Here is a 21,281-nt window from a genome sequence, read left to right on the forward strand (position 1 = left end):
ACCATCGAGAAGCAATCAAGAGGAAGGAGATGAATTAGGAGGCATGGTCGTTGTTTCAAATCCATTGATGGCGTCACATGTTTATCATTGATGAGTCAGCTTTATATGCTACGTTCAGAAATGCCGACCCTAAGTGTAAATTTATGTTTGCTTCGCTGGACATCTCGAAAAAAACAAAGAACATTCACTGTTAAGAAGAAGGGGGAAAAAAGAAAGAAATAAAGAAAGTTTCAGGTGAGCCCATCTAGTACGATTGACGCGATCTCAAAGAACAGTTTTCCGGATGTGCCTCACCTACTCGACTGACTTCAACACAGATACTGTTTCATTGGACAAAACGAGCGCCCCACAACTCCTTTTGAGCTTATGTCAAATTGGCTCAACGATGAAGGCATTAACCTGAGTTTGCCAGGCTTTCTTACTATAAAATGTTGCATGTCCTGTAGTACCTAAAGATGGTTTATGACAGGAGCTGTCTAGCTACCAATTGAATGAATACACCAATTTGGGCATGACAACCTCGGAAATGAGCGCATCGGCGTCATCACAACTCGCCATGCCAATCAAGACATATACACAGTACGAATCCCTGACCAAATTTGGTTGGTCTTGTATAGTGTCTAAGATACACCCTGATGTATCATAACGTCAAGGCTAACAAACCTTGTTGTCCAACTTCAGTGAGAACGCAGAGCTTTGCTAAAATTCCAGTCCGCACGTAGATATGATGTATTCTGTAGGGCTGCTCGATCCCGGGTGAAGACATATATATATATATATGACAACGCACTTTTTCAACCTCGCGAGTAGTAAAATATACTACGATGATGATATGATCGTAGACCCTAGTAGCTAACAACTGACCATGAGAACATAAGGAAATCATATCCCGGATTCAGTTAGGTATTAGGTGTTTCTGCTTGTAATCCAGTTCAAATACGAACAGCTCCGCAACCAGGAAGAAATGCTTCGCACAATGTTCGGGATTTGGGGCATTGAAAACGGTATATTTACCAATGAAATGGTGATGAACGGCTCCGCGGAGAAGAAGAGATCATTGGCATTGGTTAGAGACAAAAACAATTGGTGAAGCGACTGGTCTAGAATGATACCCAACGTTGTTGGCCTAGTTTCCTATCTCCATAGCGGTAAATGATCTACGGAGCATGAATTCTTCAGTAAATTAGAACAGATTTTTTTTCCCACTGATTATCAATTTTCTGGAGCATTCTAGAGTCATTACTGATTGTGTGGAGTACTAGTACTGAAGTTGACATTCGCAGTGGTATATGTCAGATTGTCTAAGTACCAATCAGCAATGGATACAAATCTATCATATAGATGAGACATGGCGACTAGCCGGATAACCTTGTTTTGGCTTTCTTCCCGGCGTTCCGCTGTAGAAGGGAGAATGTATCAACTAGGATTCACCCAAGTCGTCGCTAAAGGTTGGGGAAACAGTGGACCTATAGTAGCTGAGCATATTGGCTTGGCTCGTGAGCGGAAGAAGCCACGCGAGAAATTAGACCCAACACTAACCGGCCCAGCCACCAATCCGTAAGAATATCAAACGAAACTAATTGCCGGCAGATGTGGACTGCCGTTTCTAGAACTCTCCCGACCAGGATGAAAGGGACTAGGGTTTAAGACGATATTGGAGTCTGAGCGCTTCCACTGCCACGCGAGACGCACAGAATTGTGATCCATCATGCGTTTGCAGTACATATCGTACACCTTCTGACAGGTGTGCCCTGAGGGTTGCCTTGGAAGTTGGAAGTCAATAATATTGGCGGTGACGGCATGGCATGGATCAGGGTTATGAAAACTTACAGTGGAAGCACTCCGCCTGGGCGGTGGGGCTGCGAAAATAAAACATGTTATGGACGAGGATCATTTGCTCCTTTAGGCAATAAAGAACACATGGCTTGGGGGATCCTTCAGTTTAAGTTACACATCCAAGACAATTGGCAAGAGCCAGTAGCAGTGAACTTAACCTGTCAAATTTGGGCTTAGGAGGCCTCAAACTTGCAAAGACGTACTAGATTGAGCTAATACGAATGCAGGAGAGATCAGTATCACCCCGTGCCTCAAGGTCTACATGGTGTACTAGATAAGCACTGTTTCTTATGTATGTACGTGCCTCTATTTGCGGGGGAGAGAAGGGGAAGAAACGAAATGAAAGACTAGGAGACTATGTCAAACTGCATGGCACTGGAGAGCTTTTAGTGTTGACCTCTAAACTATGAATCAACTTCGAGTGAACGCTGAGATAAGCTTTATGCATAGTTAGACATAGTGTAATAGTATTCGAATAAACATCTAGGATGTATATTGGATTTCCTCCATTGTCATGCCTGCTAGAACATCAGGCATATGATGTTTAGTGATAGCCCGTTGTCCTATTGTCAACTGAGCACAGGCACAAGAAGTGCTGCAGAATGTAGTCCACATAAATTGCACCCTTGTCACAAGTTCCCGTCGTGGCTGCTGACCCCGTAAGTTTACTTAATTCGTACAATGTACTCTGTACGGAGTACCGTAATCAATGAACTACAAGTAATCCAGACATGATGATTTGAATTCGAGATCACGGAATACTCAAAGAAGTAAACAGAAAGAAAAATGAGTGAGTGAGACAAAAAAAATAAATAAATTCAAAAGGGCAGCAAAACAACAATAGACATCGATACATTAACGACTATTAATATGATCCATCAAACGAGATCCCGTGGATGTGTTTGCAACGCATGGCATTGTTTACCTGTTCGAGATGAGCTGAAGCATTGTTTGCTCAGGACTCGTAAAGATTGTGATGGATGGAATGGGTCCTGGCGGCCGGACCTTGACTGCCCCCCCTGCCTTAGTGTCGGAGCGGCGGCCTTGTTCGTCGTAAAGCTGAAACCGGAAGAATGAAATCCGACGCACCGGAAGACCCACATGCTGATTTCGAGGAGTTTTGGGGGGGTTTTTTTTTGTCTTTTTTTTTTCGTGGTTGTTTCCCCAGGGATCTTTCGGGGAGGAGGACTTGCTTTTTTTTTGGTTTTTCTTATTTTATATGTCTGAAACTTTGAATATCATCGTCTACCAAACTTTTCATTGCAGTAGGGCACAGATCTTGGAATAAAGTTTGCGATTCGAACAATAGACTTTCCATGGTTTCTTCAGGTGAGAGAACCATCCTTTGGGCGATGATTTTAGGGGGGAAGGGGGGCGCCGGTACTAGTAGTAAGTGATACCACAGAGCAGGTGTTGGTCCCTACTACCATGGGCCTGGGACCACCCGCATGACTCGACAAGTGAGTGCTGTGTGTACAATCGTACTAGTAGTAAGGTAGGCAATGATCACACGGTCTTTCACCAATAATACCAAGGTTTATAGGATGATCATTACGGTGTTCGAGTATTATTGACAGTCCTTGTTAAGATTCGTGATTTTCTTTTCTTGCCTTCCCTTCCATCTACTTCGTATGTTCTATAATTACGGCGATTGTTCTTTCTACATATTGTATGGGTCGATCTTGTCATATAATTAATTAACTGGGTTACACTTTGAGCACTGGTTATAAGCGAGGTGGATGAAGTTTTTTAGGTTCAAACTCCAGAAATCCTCCAAACAGCCATACGAATCATTCCTGATCAATTTTATTATTCTGATCTATCGGGAACTGATTTACGAGCTCATTTCTTTTCAGCCCCATAATTCCCTTCCCCAAAATCCTCGGCAAAAAGATCCAAAATACGAATGTCAGGAAATTCAAATACCATAACCTGAGTGAATAGGAATGAAATATCTCATCAATAGTGCTGGGTACTAGTGAGGGTTCTTATCAGCCGTAATAGAATCCGCGAAGAAGCAGCCCTTGTTATTCTAGCAAACATCTGTCGATCCGTGCGTCGCATCCGTACCTCGTGGCAATGTTCGGTTGCAGGTTCTGGCAGGACAAGGGGGGACGAGTGGGAACCAGTGGAAATTTTGGATCGGAGACACCGGCAAGGCTACGGAGTATGTGCATTGTACATTGTAGGAGGGACGGAGTTAACGTCGTAACCAACATGCCGGCTGAGATTTTAGGGATGAAACCTTAGGTAATCATCATGCAATACACCATATCAAGTTATGTATGGAGTATGTTCGAACGTACTGTACAGGACAGGAATTCAAGTATTGGGAGGGCTATCTCAATACTACTCCTACTACTACTACTACCACTACTAGTAAAAGGATAAGTCCAGGTTTCAGAACTTAGTTTATGGCTAGTGATACATTCGAGAAGGAGGAGGGGGAAACAAAGTGCCGACAGGGTAATACGTAGGTATTTACTTACAAGGTAGATAGTAGTAGCTGCATACTCCATACCTACAAGGCAGTTAGCGACCGAGTTGAGGCTAAGGAATCGTCCAAGGGTGGAACACTTTAATTTTTAATTTTTTTTTTTTTTGAAAGTCCCAAGAGAGTTAAGGTCACACAATAGGTAAGCAAGCTGTATTTGTGAATGGCTTTCTTGTTCGAGTGGATTTGGGGACAGCCACTCACATGTTTAATTTTGACTTTCACGTTATTTGATATTATTAATCTTGAAAATTATTATTCTTCTTTTAACCTTTTTTTTTTTTTTCTTTTTTTTTGTTTTCCCTCCCGATGTTGAAGTAAAATTCTCTTTGAATGGCGAAGATGGTGCCTCGCTGGTACTAAAGGTAACAATGGGTTGTTATCCGCCGAGGCTAATGACACACTAACTTTTGCTAAGAACGGAGATGCTGCGGATACTAAGAATTAACGGACGACACATGCCACGCGCATCTCCTGCTGCTGGAGATCTAGCATTTGCATTCTTGGTTCTAGTGCCAGGGCCACCCAACTCCAGAACCGAACTAACGAACTAACCAAAAGTCCACTGCAGGACGATGACTCCAAAAGTACCTAAATGGACTTAGTTATCTTACCCGGGCGCTGTGAAAATGGGTCCCCCTCGTCCACTCCTTCTTGTCTCTTGCTCCGATCGGAATTGATTGAATATAACTAACAGATTGCGCGACATTACCACGGATACTACTCGTTCCCTACTGACATTGCTCTTGGGTGTTCTCTTCCTTCCTCTCCCACCCACCCCCACCCCACTTGTGTCCCTTCTTCCCGCTCCCTGAATCGATTTCTGTGGCACGGCAGCGATGTACCACTTGTGGCTATTAATCTTACTATATTGATACCCGGAGCCTTTTTTCTCTTTACTCTCCCCCTCTCTCCTCGTTGTCGCTTACCTACTGCTACTAACGTCCTCATCTTATCTCAACGCCTCTTAAGAGTTGTTGACGCAATCAAAATCCCGCTTTGAGAGCGGTCGATCAACCACTACTGAATAGCACATTCCTTTGCGCTTTTTTGACGTTCCCCATTTGGTTTCGGCAGACGTCGCATGGGCTCGTACCTCAACTCCTATCTTCGCAAACCTCCACAATTGAGCCTCCGGTTTGCCATCATAACTCAATTTTGACTGGGACTGAACTTTCTAGTGGCAACAATTCGCAGGATCCTCCTATATTCCAGAATATCTTTTTCGATTTTGCGCTTGGAGTTGGTCGTTTCCGTCATTGGGTAGCTGTGCTGCCTCTGGGATTCTCTCTCTAATTCATCCGGGGGTCATCTACTGTCGGATAGCCTGGCTGTGGTTTTCAACATTATCACATTTGTCGAGCGGTTCTACAATCGCCTGGACTTCAACCGGCAGCTCATTCTGCCGTGACATCAGGGTACTGTGTCGTACGAACGGAACGCCAGAATCCACCTCTCGAGTAACTGTTCCAGCTGGAGTTCTGACTTTCGCCCATTTGATCGCAAACAGAGGCACTCCCGTGTTTTCTTTTTGCACTTGTTTCGCTATTTAATTCCACCATCTTAAAAATAATAGTATTTCTACAACAAATCGGTTAGTTGCTCTCCCAGCGAAGATAGCCTGCCCACTCGTATTCTGTGTTGGTGGTCGTCGCATGTCTTAAAGGTCACCTTTTGAGTGGTCATGAGCATTTGTCAGGCGTGTCCCCTGATTCACCTGCTGCCATTGGACTTCGCCCGTTCTCCTCCCACGTGTACACCAATGCTCAAGTTCTTAAACTAATTGCCGCCTTCAGAGGTCGTGAAAAAAGGTTCTCCTATAAGTGACAGAAAATCATAGACAACATGGGTTGTATGAGCTCAAAGCCCGTTGACGCAACGGACAAGGATGCTTTACAACGAAATGCTCGGATAGACAAGGTCCTGAAAAATGACAAAAAGGTTATGGATAGGACCATCAAAATTCTCCTTCTCGGTAAGTTTCTGGACAAATCTATTTCAGGGATTTGTATTAACAGACCTTAAGGTGCTGGCGAATCAGGGAAATCAACAATCATAAAACAAATGCGCATCATCCATTCCGGGGGGTTTCCTGACGATGAACGCCGTCAAACGCGTGCAGTAATCTATTCCAATGTTGTCATTGCGTTCAAGGTTTTGCTAGATATCATGCGCACGGAAAGCATCGAGTTTGAGCAAGAGAAGACAAAGGTAAATAAGAATCGGAGTCCGCCATTGTTCTACATCTCTCTCATTTGCATCCTGCTTGAAGCATCGACTAATCTTTAATACCAATCTACAGCCACTTGCGGATTATGTAGATAGTTTGGAGTCTGACGTGGGCTCAGATGAAGCATTCTCCGACCTCAAGGTTCGCGACGCCATGAGGGACATGTGGAACGACGCAGGGGTGCAAAAGGCTGTCGCTAGAGGGCATGAATTTGCTCTGCACGATAACCTGCATTAGTGAGTACCGATTTTGTACCAATAAAACAGAGACGGTTATTGACCTTATAGCTTCTTTGATTCACTTGACCGGATATTCGCGCCTGGCTGGCTCCCCGACAATCAGGACATGCTCCAAGCGCGTTTACGAACCACAGGAATTACAGAAACTCTATTTGAACTTGGCCAAATGAACTTCCGAATGATGGATGTTGGTGGCCAACGATCTGAGCGGAAGAAGTGGATCCATTGTTTTGAGGGTGTGCAGTGTCTTCTCTTCATGGTTGCCTTATCAGGTTACGACCAGTGCTTAGTAGAGGACCAGAACGCTGTAAGAATCCTGCGCTCCTTCCGGATTTGACACATCTATCTAACGCTATTTTCTTGTGAACAGAACCAAATGCACGAGGCCATGATGCTGTTCGAGTCATTGGTTAACGGAGAATGGTTCAAGCGCAAGCCTATCATTCTTTTCCTGAACAAGATCGACCTCTTCAAGGGCAAACTAAGTGTCTCCCCTGTGTCTAGACACTTTCCGGATTTCAACGGCTCGAGTACGGACTTTGATGCTGCGGCAAGATATTTCGCTGACAGGTTCCGCGGCATCAATCGCATTCCCGACCGAGAGATTTACATCCATTACACCAATGCGACTGATACAACACTGCTGAAAGCAACCATGGATTCGGTCCAGGACATGATCATCCAGAAGAATCTGCACACTCTTATCTTATGATAATCAATGTTTTATCAGAAACGATTGGCTTCCACGATGATATCCGCAAGCCTGAGGCTGTTCTATTCATTCAGCATTTCACGTTGCATTTTCCGAGCGTTTTCCTTTTCTACGAGACTGGCCCTCATCCTTAGCCTTGAATTATTCTTTTCACGCTTATTACCCTTTTCTTTTCTTTATACATGCATCGAGGAAGTGGTCTGGGTCGACTCTGTGCTACAGTTCTACTGCAACCCTGCATGAAAAGCTTACACTACTACATGGTGCCTCATTTTATTCGGTTCAGCGACGAGTTTCTTTCTTACTACGCCCTGCGGATTGATACCATTCTATTCTTCTATTCTCTCTTCTGTCGTCATTCATTATGCCTGGCAGTTTCCATGGCTACTTGCCCTTTCTGTCCTTTTCATACTGTAATACATTGTGGCAAAGGCTTCGGCATTTTGTTTTCATAATATCTAGTTTCAATCTTACGATTATTGACAATCTAGTCTGGGTTGAAGTGTCTGTGGGTGAGGGTTTCTGGCTTCCTGGTGTTAATTGGGCCTGGTACGTTGTCTTTAAAAAGAATAGAAACAGATTTCTGTTTGAAATGCAGCTGTACAGGCAAGAGTTTTCTTTTTTCCCTCTTGTTGGTAATTACTTTCACTTGTCCTGGATGAAAGGAGGTTGTTTTGGAATAATTTCCGGGCTATGAGCAATATCTTGTTAATTAGGTTGTATGAATACAGCGAAGCCTTCCACGGCATCTCAAGGCGTATCACCCTATAAATGTACACATTCTACCTTTGAAAACTGATGCTTTGTCAGTTTATTATCGACATTATTACGAAGTAAACTCTTGAATAGGTGGAATGATCATCATATCACATGATCGATGCGCTATTCATGCCTCAGGTGTCTAATGCGGAACGAGCTTTACCGGATTAGGCTTCCGCCTGATCGGCTCAACTTCGAATTCGCCTCAGACAACTTCTAACCGGCGTTGTTCCCGACATACTCGTCACCCAGTTTCTGGGCTATTCGACGTCGGAAAATGCTGTCCTCTTCGTTACGCCGGGCTGCATGGGCTCCTATTGCTCCCATCACCGGCATTGCTCGCTCGTCCAGTCAAGCTCTTCCAGCTTCCTCTAATACACTCTTAGGCGCGGCACAGCATGTCCGTCAACGCCGTTACTCCTCATCTTCTTCTTCGAAGCCCAGCGACGGTTCCAGAAAAGTCGACGCTTCTTCTCAGACCCCCGCAAAGGGCGTGAATGCAAGCGAAAAGCGCGAGGGTAAGGCATCCAGGCGAAGGGGAAAAGATAGCAGTGGCCGGAATGGTTCCAAGTCGAACCAGCATACGGTCTTCTCAAGACTGCCTAGCGTTCCCTCCACCCAACACCTTCAACCCCATGGTGAGTAGAGATAGCACCAAGGAGGCGGATAAGGTTCTTAGATTGTCTCTTGACTAACTTTTCCCTCGCGGAGCAGATGTTCATGTAGCTTCATTCTTTTCTATCCACCGACCTATCTCCGTTTCGACCACTGTTCCTCCTCCTTCTAGCCCTGAAGCATTTGATGCCATATTCACCGCGAAGAAACCCACGAAACATGAATCGAATGATGTGATTCTCACTCTATCTTCTACCGTCAACTCTATGGAGAATCCTGCCTATCATCTAGGCGAACAAGAGGGCTCTCTGAACCACTTCGATATGGAGGGTAACCAGCTCGACGGAATGAACATGGCAGAGCTGAAGGTTTCCGTGGAGGAGCTCACAAGGCGACTTCGTCCATTCCACCCCCCGCCGCCACCGGTTCCCTTCGATGAAGCGAAAGATGCCGGTGCTGTGGAGTCGGAAAACTTCTCTCCCCGCGAAACCAGTTACTCCACCGTTTTGACCATCCACGAGTCCACACATGCGGACGGTCGCAAGACGTACGAAGCCCATACGGGTCCTTTCGTTCGCACTCCTGATATGGACGCTCCTGGCGCCGGTGAGAATGAAGCCATCATCGACGGACCCTCCCAGCCCGGAACCACCTATATTGAGCGCCTGCGCAATAACCGTACCATGCAAGCGATCAGCACCAAGAGACGGCGTAAGCTGAAGATGAAGAAGCACAAGTACAAGAAGCTTTTGCGGAACACGAGAACCTTGCGTCGCAAGCTTGACAAGGCTTAATCGGGATCTCCCTATTCTCACCTCCATCCTCTTGCACTGCCCCCTTCCGATCACCTTCCCTCAAATCACGGCATTTTGGAGCTGCACATCGCCATCTTGTCGGACTTGAACCGGTTGGTGATTCCCTAAGTGCTTTTCTTCGTGTCCGTCCTTGTGGCTCCCACGGTATATTCATATTCTTGAATATTGCACGTTTCCTATGCATTGTCCACTCTATAGACAGTATCATTTACATAGCTATTTTTTATATCACTTTGTTTGATCGTTGAAGATGGACATATAGCTCTGTATTTTTAATGTGATTATTCGACGCAAAGCTCTGATTGCGCCCTGTACTACTAGACACCATGTAACTCAGTCAACGGTTACACCGATTACAGCATAAGAAAACAAATGTGTAGCAAATTTGTAGAACAATGAATATATTCCCAAACGCGGTACATGTAAAAATATGAAGTTAAGACAGCAGATGTTTACAATATCAGCATATCAGCCGCACGGACGCACGGGTTAGAAATGCACCAAAATCATAGTATGAGGTCTTTTGATTCCAAATAACAGATAACATCCCGAATCGAATCTTGAAAGCAAGTAGTAACTTGAACAGAAACAGCAAATAACAGCATAAACAGCATGTCAGCATTGCAATGTAAATGATCCAGTCCAGGACCACAGCGACTCCAAATAAAGTACAGGTACAGCGCAGGCTTCAGCCATGCAATGTATCTACCACGACCTCCCCACACATCATCCTACCATACAGCCTCGGCCTATATGTAAGAATATAATTCTTGACAATTGAAGATAAGCAAACGTTCCTTCCCTAACTCGATCGCCGTTTATCTTGGCTCTCGTGACAATATGAGAACGTTCTTGTTCAGGGGAGCAAGGCGTTTACCACGTCACGTTGACCAACCTAAACCAATGTACTCCGTTGCGCAAAGAGGATTATTAAAGAGATATCGCACAACGGATGTCAAAGATGACTTAGCACTTGGCATCGATCTTGGCCCGAGAGTTCATGAGAAGGGCAACGATGAGACCGTAAAGACCTGTTATATGCAGCGACAATCATTAGCAAACTGGAACAGGAGGCTAGGATATGCATTCATGAGGCAAAAACTCACCCAAAACTTCAGCGAAAATGAGGATAAGAATCATGCCGACGTAGAGCCTGGGTTGCTGGGCTGTTCCGCGGACACCAGCGTCACCGACAATACCGATGGCAAAACTATACACCATGCCATTAGTTCCGAGCTCTAGGAAAAGTAGACTGTATCCGATTCATCAAGTAGGAAGAGACATACCCGGCTGCCAAACCAGCCAGACCGACTGCGAGGCCTGCTCCCAGCTGAATGAATCCAGTGTATAGAGGGACTGTCTGTGCCAAGTCGTTCGCGATCAGGACGGACACAACCAGTCCGTAGATACCAATGATACCCGCCATGACAATGGGAACGATATCTAGAACCATCCATAGTTAGAATCTTTGACGCTTAACCGGTAGTCCTGTCGGAAGAGCTGAATGCGTGCTCCAACGTACTCTTAACGATCAGATCGGGCCTGAGGACGGCCATTCCACAAACACCGACACCGGCCTTAGCGGTTCCATAGGCGGCACCGAAGCAAGTGAAGACGATGGCCGAGGTACAACCCAGGGCACCGAAGAAGGGCTATTTCGATAAATAAAATCAGTCATGCTTTCTTCAGTGGGCAACACAGTACGTCAACCACTGGGGAAGCTGGCCATAGCGGTTTCGTAGCTAGCTGGAGCTTTCGCATGGTCGGCATCAAAAACTGGGAAGGTACTCACCGCATAGACAGGACTATACGGATATGAAGTTAGCAGAGGACAAACGACTACTTTGCACGCTGTATCATCGGAGAAGCATATGGCATAGCGACCGAATGACCCAGATAGGAGTCAACTAGGAGATTACGTACCAAAGTTCTGTGGCCATTTTGAAAGACTAGACCGGTCCGAAAGAGAAGGATTGATTAAGAAAAGTACAAAGAATGTTAGAGGAAGCTGTACACACAGGTGAGTGCCGCGTAGTCAACAGTTGCGGTGATGCGAAGGCTTCGGTTGTTGATGGGAGTTGAGGCGAACACCGTGGTTGCTGGTCGTTGCTCTTCGGGGAGGCTGACGGACCGCATGTGCTGCCACGTGACCTGCGGCTTGGCACCGCTCATCGGAGCATACTGGTTGCATTTATAGAAACTAACAAAACTGCTGTATGATAATGTCTACGGTTTCAATCGTATTTCTCACATTTGTTTCAGTGGCTATAAATGGGTGGCCTTTTGGCCCTTCGAGCTCTATGAGGCGACTAAGTGAACTCGACACCCCGGGATATCAAGTTTAGTACCAGACTCTACAATCTCTTGTTCCGGCCTGGTTGGAATGATTGGTTGCGAGTAGGTCATTGCTTTCTCCGATAAGGCACCAAAGTAGTTAGGCTTGACTCTTAAGTCCTTTTGTGGTGCACGATTTCCCGCTTGGTCCAAGGGCATTTCGTTATCATAAACGACACCGAATTGGTACGAGATCGCTCCCTCGCGTGAATCGGGCAGCTCCGGCCGGCTTTTTTGTGCATGGTCTGGCTCGACAGAAACATAAAATTGAATGTAGTCCCCAGCCCTAGCCACTTGTGACAAGGACGACAAGTCATCGACAATAGATAACCCCTCAAACGAAGGTGGCGCAGTCTGTGCCGTGCTCGCGCCAAAGGGAAAGAATATGTTATCCAGCGTTGTAAATTCATTTCTTCCGTAGGGTCCCAAGAAATTGGCCTCGTAATCAAGCGACAGGAGGCCCTGTTTCTTGCCCCACCCACCACCGCCGCTCATGACCCGGTGAAGTTTGCCTCCGGCCTGAACTGACCTCACAAGTCTGGTCTGAAAGCCATCAGATTCGATTTGCGGGTTGCATGAAGGAGACTCGACCAGAGCCCAGACGGAAACCCTACGGTCAGCGATATTGTGTTCTTCAATGTACCGTGGCAGCTCTTTCTCTAATTCAGACGAAGCAGGCACCGGGTCCTTCGATGTACCGTTTGGATGTTTTGCTAGTTGACGGAGGATGTTTCCCATGCTGGAGATAACCTCCCTTCGCTGGCCAATGGGATGTAAAGGAAGTGCCAATGAGTTGTGCACAGAACTTGCAGTAGAGGCTATTCGACAGCGCGAAAGCTCAATCGATCGATCGAAGGTAAAACTGGATGAAGAAGGATTATAGGACCAACGAGTCCCAAATAGAGTGTTTTCGTTGCCATTGATAAACAGTGTATTGGCGAGGCGCAGTCCGACCTCATGAACAGCTCGGCGGAGGGTCGTATCATCCGAGCTATGTGAAATTCCCGTCTGGAAGGAAAATACAAGAGCTGATTCCTCAGTTTCCGAGCTTCTAATACGTCGAGGCGCAGCGGCCCTCCCTTGTATGTTCGCCATCCTCGTAAATAGGAGGGAGATCCCCTCGGACTCTCCCACGGCGCCATTGTCGGTTATATCTTTGTGGACCGATGGAGTGTCGGGCAATTTATCGACGATTGCGACAATGGCATGTACGGGTTCGGGGGGGTCGGATGTCGGAGCCTTACGATAAAGTCGGTTGATGCATTGTTCGAAAAAGGAATTGGTTGTATCGGCCCATTGGGCAAGACTAGGGGTTAAGAGGAGAATAGGAATATAGTCGGGTCCTGCGAGCGATGGCGGTATAGAAGGAAGACTCGAAAGGACATCATCGGGGATCTCTTCGACGTTTAGCTAGTCGCACCCTCGTGCAACACGGGGGAGGCTTACAATCTCTTCGGGGGTCCTCGTTAACCAAGTGTGAGCAAGAAGAGGATCATCCGCGGCCGCTTTTATTTGTGTTGCAAAGCATCTCTGTGGAACACTGCGCTTCCGTAGATACGGGCTCAGCTTCTGCAATTGACGACGGCCAGACATCAGTTGAAAAGGGTGTGGTTTGATTGCTAGCCGTGCTGGGATGGCAGGCGGGACGGACCCGAGTATCACCGACATGGAATCATGGACGTTCGATAATTGCGCCCAGAATTGACTGATAAGGAAGACTGTTTTCTGATCTGAGGCGTGGGGAATATGTTCATGGAGGTTGAGGGAACCTTTTTTTTCTGGTTTCCTCCACGGACCGTCAGTGGGTTGCCAAGACCTGGAGTTCTAGACGGCAGTCGACGAACGAGCTTCCCCCTACGACTACTACGAATTACCCGCCGCCATTAAATCATGGTTTTACAGATCATGTAATTACCTTTCGGTTATGAACAAAGCACAAATTCAGCAAATTAATCTATGATTAAAGGAATAAGGAATTTAATGAAAGCCAAGCCACATCTTCTCTTGCCCGATACCAGTAGAGTCTTTCTACAGTAAGGTGTTGTCAAGATGAGGCTTGGTGGAGAATGCTGGCGCAGTTGAGGTTTGTTGATTTATTTTTGTTCCTTTTTTTTTTTTGAGTCTGATCTATGCTTTTTATTTGTAGAAAGTAAAAGCAGCTGGGTTATAAGCGCCGTTTGAAACGTTGGAGGTCTGTTAGCCTATCATTTTAGTGGTGTAATGCATCGTCCCCTTGTTTCCACTCTTTGTATCCGTATTATTGAAACTCATTGGCGTGGTGGTAAACTTGACACTCCCATGACGTATACAGTGTGTACATCATTATATAGAAGTGTAGAACCAACTTGGTTGGAGGCACAGCGACAGCACTGTGTAAGTAAATCCCGAGTGTCGTTCAGGATATGATATCAGTTGGCAAGAAATACCGGCGCTAGGTAATTGTAGCGGTGGAGGTCAAAGAACGTATACTAGCATTGCCATATAGCCTATATTGTATAACGATGTGCAGACAGTATTATAGTACTAAGCCTGTCTGGTAAGGCCATAGGGCTGTGCGGCCCACAGCTTGTTACGGAGTACACCCCCGTGCTCTATGGAGCCCTGACATCAGTCATGGTCGTCAGGATAACTCAGAACTAACAATAAATAAGGACCTGAACTTGAGGCGCTTTATTGAAAAACAAAAATAGAAACAACTGAATATATGATGACGATTTTTGTTTTTATTTTTCTTTTTTGCCTCTTTTGGGGGCATTTCCGGTGTATAGAGAAGAAACTGGTCAGCCTGGAACCGCCAAGCTTTTCCAGGCAACAGAATTCAAAGGGAAAATGGAGAGGGCGAAAAAAAAAAAGGATACTAGTCATGGTGACATAGCGGTTGGGCGACTAGAAAACCAATCGCCTTGCCTGTGATCGTATAATCAGGTAGTGCTGCCAAGGATAACAAGCCACCATGAACTGAAGGGACGCTCCATTCTGCAAATTTCACCCTTTTTCACAGATCCACTGTGTAGTATGTACATGGCTTCGTCGACGACGCAAAAGTCACCCGACAAGAAAGCTGGATCGGAGGGCTCGGCAGCGGGAAGTTCTTAATGCACATCATGGGTGATTCATCCAATGGGAAAAAGGATGAAGGAACCCTGAGCCACAGTTGACGGTGGAAGTATGACGTAGCTAATCAAAACCGATGAAGCATCACCTTCTCTTTATGGTCTTGACTAAGGGGAAATTACTACCTGGATCATCACCACCCGAAGAAGAAAGAAATCCATAGTACGTACTGAACCAATTAACCTAGTCGTCTACTAGGACCTAGTCAGTCACTTAGCCTAACCCGGTCCCAAGCCCCATCGGGAGTCCAGTAAAAATTAGTACTGCCTTGGGGCTTTTTTTCCTTTTTTTTTTCTGGGCGGACGTGCTCTCACGTTATCTTGCCGCCCATGATCTATTAAATCATTTAAAGAGCCCATCGCTTCTCTCCCGCCTTCCTCCTGAAATCTTCCCCATTCTCCCTACTACACTTTTACTACTATTATCACGGACCCAATTCGTGCTAATTTGACCACCGACCACTGTCGACCTTGCCTATAGAACCTACACGTTTCTCCTCGACCCCTCCTTCGTCACCATGCCTTTCACTGCTTCGTAAGTGAGCTCCTATCATCGGCACCACACTCTGTTGCCCACCTTTTCTCGGAGTCATTGCTTTCCTGATCCCATCGTTGCGCTTCATTCCTATATAAAGAGAACGGGGAACGACATTTGAGTAGGGGCTCAACTAACCAACCTGAATTTAGTGATATCTGCAAGATCCTTTTCGCGATCATTCTCCCTCCCTTGGGTGTTTTCCTTGAGCGAGGATGCGGTGCTGATCTCCTCATCAACATCTGTTTGACCATCCTCGGTTGGATCCCTGGTATCATTCACGCTCTGTACGTGTCTGCATTGCATTGAAACTGCATGTCATGGTTTACTAATCTGGTTCACAGCTACATTATATTCAAGTACTAGACAGCTCCCCACATCTCTGTCGCCATGCCTGTTTTGGTTCACAGCGCCCGGTCGAAAAAACTGCATCGTTTCGCGGTCAATAGCATGACATACCAACTTTTGAGATCGTACTCGCGACCATGATGTTGTCAGCACTGTTCCGCGGCGCTCCGGCCCAAGCCACCCTAATGCAACCCCACCACTTGGCAACCCCCGTGTATCCATTCTTCAACTGCGACGGCGCTAAGCGGTCTGGAACGCTGCTTGCTCGCTGCGATGGCGTTTTGGATTGTTCCGAATTCCCTTTATTCTCATGTTAATCCTGCTCTGTTTTTTTCTTCGCTTCGGATGATACCAGCTCATTTGCGATACTGGGCTTCTACTTTGCTCTGTTGTCAGTGAGATTAGTTTTAATGATTAATGGCAATTGATAAGACCTTTGATCTGTGACCGTGCTAATATCATCTTCCGTAAAGTCCGACAAGATTCTTGTCAGCGACCTTGGTATAAACCGCTTACGAACGAGGACTCCCATGCAAGGTGGTCTAAGAAGTGGATACCAATGCTATAGTATATCTTGTTATTGCTTTGTTCACGTACCGAATACCCACCAAGTGATACGCAGATCGCACTCCACAGGAATCTAACGTAAATTGTTATCGCACCCTCTCGCTGGAAACATCGCAAGTGTGGCGCTTGGGAAGTGTTATCGAATTTTTGCTATTTTGAATGAATCTACAACCAAGTGGGACAGCAAAGTGTTTTTGAGACAAACCTGGTCAGGCCTCAGTTCAGTCATCCCATCCGAATATATTCGCGTATTAAACGCATTTCTAGGTTCCAAATGAAAAAGGGATCGAAAAAGGAAAGGGAAAACGTCTGAGAACCAATATATCAGACTATCTGACCTAGTCAATACTGCCATTGGAGCTTGTATTTGGTCGCTTTCAGATACAGAATCATAGGCCACGATGCTTTTGTAAGTAGCATACGCCAATTGTGTGTACTCTACAAGAGCATACCCACCTAAAACCAGGGATACCATACCGAGTTAAGCTTCCGGCGTCGAAGACCAACTCGTTCGAAGCTAGGGTTAGCTTAGCCAGTAGGTTATCTCCAAATCAGACCCATTCAGAGTAATCAAGGCGAGACAGGCTACGCAGAACGACCTCCAGCATCCTTGAAGATCAGTTAGCGGAAATGATGGCATGGTGTGGATGCTCCGCCCCATAGGTAAGTCCAGCATGAGAGAGATGCGACTATGGCATGGTCTAATCCTCGGTTGGAAGAAGTAGCCAGAGTCATAGATCACTTTAGAGTGTAGCCTTACGATAAGGAGGTATGATCAGAGCCCCAGGCCGACTCAGAAGGGTTCAAATAAGCTTTAGCTCCCATACCCCGGGCTTATGTGGGTATTGCCCAATCAGGAAGTCGAAGGATTCTTCAGGTACGACCCTATGAGATGACGTAAAACTCCATACAAGCGCCTCGCTGTGTGTAGAACAGTTCTACTCTTACGTGTGAAAGGATTTCTTCACTTATGCCGTATGGGAAGGCTCCTATCACGGTGTATGTCGTTGCAAACTATGCTAATGCTCTACGGGTATGTACAGCCCATGCCACCGGGCCATTACGACCGTACTGGCAGTCGAGAACAGATTAAGATGTAAACTTAGTCAGGGTCTTTGAAATAATAGAAATAATAAGTTATTTTAGCCCAAGAGTATAAGCCTTTAGGATGTACGAAACAACGGAGGCTGAAAAGACTGCAGTCACTATTCATGAGATAAAAAACATTGCCTTATTTCTTATTTGTCACCCAATCCTTCGGTCTTCCTAACTACCACCAAAGGTTTAGACGTGTTGTTACATACGAGAAGTCATCTATATTTGGAGTCAGATGATCTGACATCACGCATCGTAGGCTCTGCAGCATCGGCGCCAACACGGCGCGTACCGAGCTTGTTTGCGTCCCTCTCGCCCAAACAAAGAGCTTACCCACTTTAATGCATCCCTTTACAGGTTATTCTGGGATTCGAGCCAAGCAAAAGGTTATTTATGTTTCATGAGGGCGCTTACAGATGTGTTGTTGATGGGGTTCGTCTCAGATCCAGGCTTTTCTCTGACCACGGCCACTCAGCGCCATGGCGAGAGACGATGATCTTTTTGACGCCGTGCGGAGTAGGATTACCACAATATGGCATCGAACACGCTAAGCTTTAATCATGATCTATTTCATGTCTTCTCTTTCAATTCCGACCTCACATCTCTGCAGTACCACCTTGCCTACAGTGTCTGTACCACTACTGCTATTGTATACCGTTAAGATCCATCCGATTTACCTTGTCCGCTTCCTTATTATGGTCTTCTATAAGTGGATATGACTTCTGAAGCAGAAATCACCTTGCGATATTGAGGTTGTGGTAAGTTGTTGAGATCGATGAGACTAAATGACGTTCTCTCTTTGAAAGCCCTGTCTTTCTATTTCTTTCGCGTTTCTGCATCGGAGCTGTACGGTTTGCTGATAAGTCGGATCTAAATAGGTACTGCAATATGTTATCATCTTTTCTTCAACAGCTACCCACCGCATTTCTATCATCAATCTCGCTTCTTCTAGTCCTAGGCGCATATGGCCAAAAACTCCCGGTATCCCAATTCGAGACCATACCCGACTGTGCTCTAGACTGTGTTGAGAGTTTCGTCAACACTGATTATCCGAACAATGCTTGTTCGTCCGTGTCCGATATCAGCTGTCTGTGTAAAACGAACACAAAAAGCGGCTATACACTGGGGGAAGCAGCCTTACGCTGCAGCATCTCGTTTTGCCCAATTGAAGTGGCGATCAATTCAAGTGTCTACAGCATTTGTGACTCGATATCCGGATCGTTGCCTCGTACACATGCTACAATAACTGCCACGGTTGTGTCTGTACTATCGCCTACGAGCGCTCCTACTACCGAGACACACTCGCCTAATCCTAGTTTGACCACATCGGCAGATCCTACACTACCGAAAACAGGACATCCATCCACTACATTCACCACCTTTCAGAGTCCGGCATCAGCGACAGACACTGAGCAGAGTACCTCAAGTACCACTAGCAGCTCGCAGACGTCTCACAATGCAACATCGGGAGCAGAGGCCGGTAAAGAGAGTAGTCTTAATGCAGGTGCTGTTATCGGGGTTTCTGTTTCTTCTGGCATTGCGGGATTCTTTATACTTGGGGTCATAGTATTTTTCTGCTGCAGGAAAATGAAACGGCGGTATCAGCAACCAAAGGACCGAGATTTCTTCGAGATTGGAGGTGTTATGGCGGAACCACCCGATTTCTCACTACCTCCAAGACGTCCGAGTCCAGGTCCCAACCCGTCAAACCGTGCAGGACACGGGGACACCGAGACTTCGAGGCTCATGTCTCCATTTCACGCCGGTCCTCAGAACCCAGAAGTCGTTGTAACTGGCCCGGATGACGATTACCATTATGGCTCCACGGGAATACACAGCCCAGGAAGGATTGGATTTGCTATATCCTCCAGCTCAGATGCCGAGCCCTCAGTCAGTCAGTCATCCCCGCGGACAGTCTCCGACCTATTGCCTGACAAGCCGGCGTACACTCTCTGTCCAGAACCATTGAGGCTGGGTCAACAGACATACACAAGGCCTAATAGTGGTGACACATTGTTTGAAGAGGATGTCACCAGGCCAAGGAGTTTCCTTGGTGGTAACAAGCCCTATCCGAAATATTCAAACATGCAAGCTCCATACAGTAATAACCGGAGGTACAAGCGGTCCCCAAGAGTAGGGCTCCCTGATAACCCACGGGCATTGTTTCACGCCTTTCGAGCGCGGAATGGTACCGGCTTTTACCTTGGTTCAGGCCACCCAAAACAGCCAGCTTACGTTGCTGGTGAAGGGGCACAATTCCCTTATCAGAACGATGTATACGGCAAATCATCGCCCCTTGGTCCACGGCCGTATAACGCGAAGCGCAATGAGTATATCGGTGATTACTGGCGGGGCCCCGATATGGGGCTTGCCAGAGCTCTTCCTGAGCCACCAGTATCTCGCAATGCAGTTCGTCATTCATATCAGGAGGCCGACACAAAAGGCAGCTTATTAGACAGCTCCAGTGATGAATTTGAGACCATCAATATTAATGAAAGCTCGGGGCCTCATCGAACGTCTCGACACTCTGGAAACTTCAGACCACTCACTCCTGTACGGGAAATTCGAACACCGAACAATGAAGGCCAGCAACGAAACTATTTTGACGAGAATGCGCCGGTAAAGTATCCCCGAATGCCGTTGTCCCGGACCGTTAGTCCAGCCCGGGAAATTGTGTCTAGACCCAGGATCGTGCGGCGTGATGATATTAAACGTGTGCAAATACGTCGAGGGAAACCACAACCCAAGGAATTGACTGTTCCTTACTCACCAGATGATTACTGGAGTGGATATAACCGTAGCTCTCTGTCCGGACCTAGATCGTACAGGTTGTCTGGTGATCGGTCCTCAACGGAAATACAGGGACGCATGGCAAAGAAAAGGCGTTCATCGTCAGAGCGCAATTTGACGCCATCAAGGAGAGGTTCTGACTTAATTCTTCGAGTAGACTGACGGCCAGCTTTTGTTTATTCCTTTCTTGTTGTATTTGTTCTTTCGATCAAGTATGTGGTGGCTGAATTCCTGGTGAAGGCCCGTGTACTATGTATATATTCATAGAATACCGTTTCTTGATAATTATAGAGGGGAGAAGTATGTCCTTCGGACGAGTACCTAGTTGGAGAGGTGAGCATTGAGGATGGACTGGTTCTTTGTGGTATACTACTCACCTGACTACTTTTATCTTCTTCAGACTTTTCCTTGATCGTTTCTTTATTCTGACTACTGAATAAACTTTGGACGAGTATAACAAAGACTAGAGGATGGGGCCAAAGCCTCGCCTATCGCAAACAACAGCGGAGATAATCCTTATAGCAAAGCACACATACCGTGCCGGTGCCCCATCATTCTTGCAGAAACTGGTAAAATCCCTAACCCCCTTCTCGGTCAAGAGAACGAGGAGAATAGCAAGGAAGAAACAACATTCCACTCGGTGGGATACTTAGGGATGTTAACCAGCCATTTTGGCCATAATGGCGACGATGGTGCCAATCCGACACAGACGGACGCTAAGACCAAGTCGTCCCGTCAAGATCACATGCAGCAAGGTTTAGAAAATGGCTGACTGAGGCTGATGGTCGCACCTTGTAAA

At 46.3% G+C, this 21,281-nt stretch overlaps 6 protein-coding genes across 6 annotated transcripts; 4 read left to right on the forward strand and 2 right to left on the reverse strand.

The window, feature by feature from the left end:
* Positions 1–6,175: 6,175 nt before the first annotated feature.
* On the forward strand, positions 6,176–7,511 carry BDV38DRAFT_268769 (guanine nucleotide-binding protein subunit alpha; the record flags this gene model as incomplete). Its single annotated transcript, XM_032056837.1, has 5 exons — positions 6,176–6,305; positions 6,357–6,541; positions 6,633–6,796; positions 6,848–7,106; positions 7,170–7,511. 5 exons carry the CDS (start codon positions 6,176–6,178, stop codon positions 7,509–7,511), a joined length of 1,080 nt encoding a protein of 359 aa, XP_031917131.1.
* A 1,036-nt stretch (positions 7,512–8,547) lies between these two features.
* Positions 8,548–9,679, forward strand: BDV38DRAFT_279518 (mitochondrial 37S ribosomal protein mS38; the record flags this gene model as incomplete). The annotated part of the gene is made up of 2 exons (XM_032059044.1): positions 8,548–8,908; positions 8,985–9,679. 2 exons carry the CDS (start codon positions 8,548–8,550, stop codon positions 9,677–9,679), a joined length of 1,056 nt encoding a protein of 351 aa, XP_031917132.1.
* Positions 9,680–10,494: 815 nt separating this feature from the next.
* BDV38DRAFT_219869 (H(+)-transporting V0 sector ATPase subunit c) lies at positions 10,495–11,853 on the reverse strand. Its single transcript, XM_032052777.1, has 7 exons — positions 11,719–11,853; positions 11,624–11,649; positions 11,493–11,505; positions 11,223–11,352; positions 10,987–11,143; positions 10,807–10,910; positions 10,495–10,731 (listed from the first exon to the last, which is right to left on the reverse strand). Exons 2-7 carry the CDS (start codon positions 11,638–11,640, stop codon positions 10,667–10,669), a joined length of 486 nt encoding a protein of 161 aa, XP_031917133.1. The 5' UTR covers positions 11,641–11,649; positions 11,719–11,853; the 3' UTR covers positions 10,495–10,666.
* Positions 11,774–13,834, reverse strand: BDV38DRAFT_238616 (uncharacterized protein). Its single transcript, XM_032053685.1, has 2 exons — positions 13,481–13,834; positions 11,774–13,429 (listed from the first exon to the last, which is right to left on the reverse strand). The coding sequence occupies exons 1-2, from the start codon at positions 13,700–13,702 to the stop codon at positions 11,999–12,001; spliced, it is 1,653 nt and encodes a 550-aa protein (XP_031917134.1). The 5' UTR covers positions 13,703–13,834; the 3' UTR covers positions 11,774–11,998.
* Positions 13,835–15,665: 1,831 nt separating this feature from the next.
* BDV38DRAFT_279521 (YqaE/Pmp3 family membrane protein) lies at positions 15,666–16,048 on the forward strand (the record flags this gene model as incomplete). Its single annotated transcript, XM_032059045.1, has 3 exons — positions 15,666–15,682; positions 15,835–15,969; positions 16,027–16,048. The coding sequence occupies 3 exons, from the start codon at positions 15,666–15,668 to the stop codon at positions 16,046–16,048; spliced, it is 174 nt and encodes a 57-aa protein (XP_031917135.1).
* A 2,307-nt stretch (positions 16,049–18,355) lies between these two features.
* Positions 18,356–20,798, forward strand: BDV38DRAFT_220211 (uncharacterized protein). Its single transcript, XM_032052778.1, has 2 exons — positions 18,356–18,450; positions 18,571–20,798. The coding sequence occupies exon 2, from the start codon at positions 18,581–18,583 to the stop codon at positions 20,642–20,644; it is 2,064 nt and encodes a 687-aa protein (XP_031917136.1). The 5' UTR covers positions 18,356–18,450; positions 18,571–18,580; the 3' UTR covers positions 20,645–20,798.
* The last annotated feature ends 483 nt before the right edge of the window (positions 20,799–21,281 follow it).

Source organism: Aspergillus pseudotamarii (genome assembly GCF_009193445.1).
Source record: "Aspergillus pseudotamarii strain CBS 117625 unplaced genomic scaffold BDV38scaffold_9, whole genome shotgun sequence".
NCBI lineage: Eukaryota > Fungi > Ascomycota > Eurotiomycetes > Eurotiales > Aspergillaceae > Aspergillus > Aspergillus pseudotamarii.

Excerpts from the sequence above, each read along its gene's own strand:
- BDV38DRAFT_219869 (XM_032052777.1), bottom strand. Across the intron at positions 11,144-11,222 it reads GCCCGATCTGATCGTTAAGA|ATATCGTTCCCATTGTCATG; the intron begins GTACGTTGGAGC and ends GGATGGTTCTAG. Across the intron at positions 10,911-10,986 it reads CTGGCTGGTTTGGCAGCCGG|TTTTGCCATCGGTATTGTCG; the intron begins GTATGTCTCTTC and ends CATGGTGTATAG.
- BDV38DRAFT_238616 (XM_032053685.1), bottom strand. The coding sequence starts at position 13,702 with ATGTCGGTGATACTCGGGTCCGTCCCGCCTGCCATCCCAGCACGGCTA. Across the intron at positions 13,430-13,480 it reads CGAGGACCCCCGAAGAGATT|ATCCCCGATGATGTCCTTTC; the intron begins GTAAGCCTCCCC and ends AACGTCGAAGAG.
- BDV38DRAFT_220211 (XM_032052778.1), top strand. The coding sequence starts at position 18,581 with ATGTTATCATCTTTTCTTCAACAGCTACCCACCGCATTTCTATCATCA.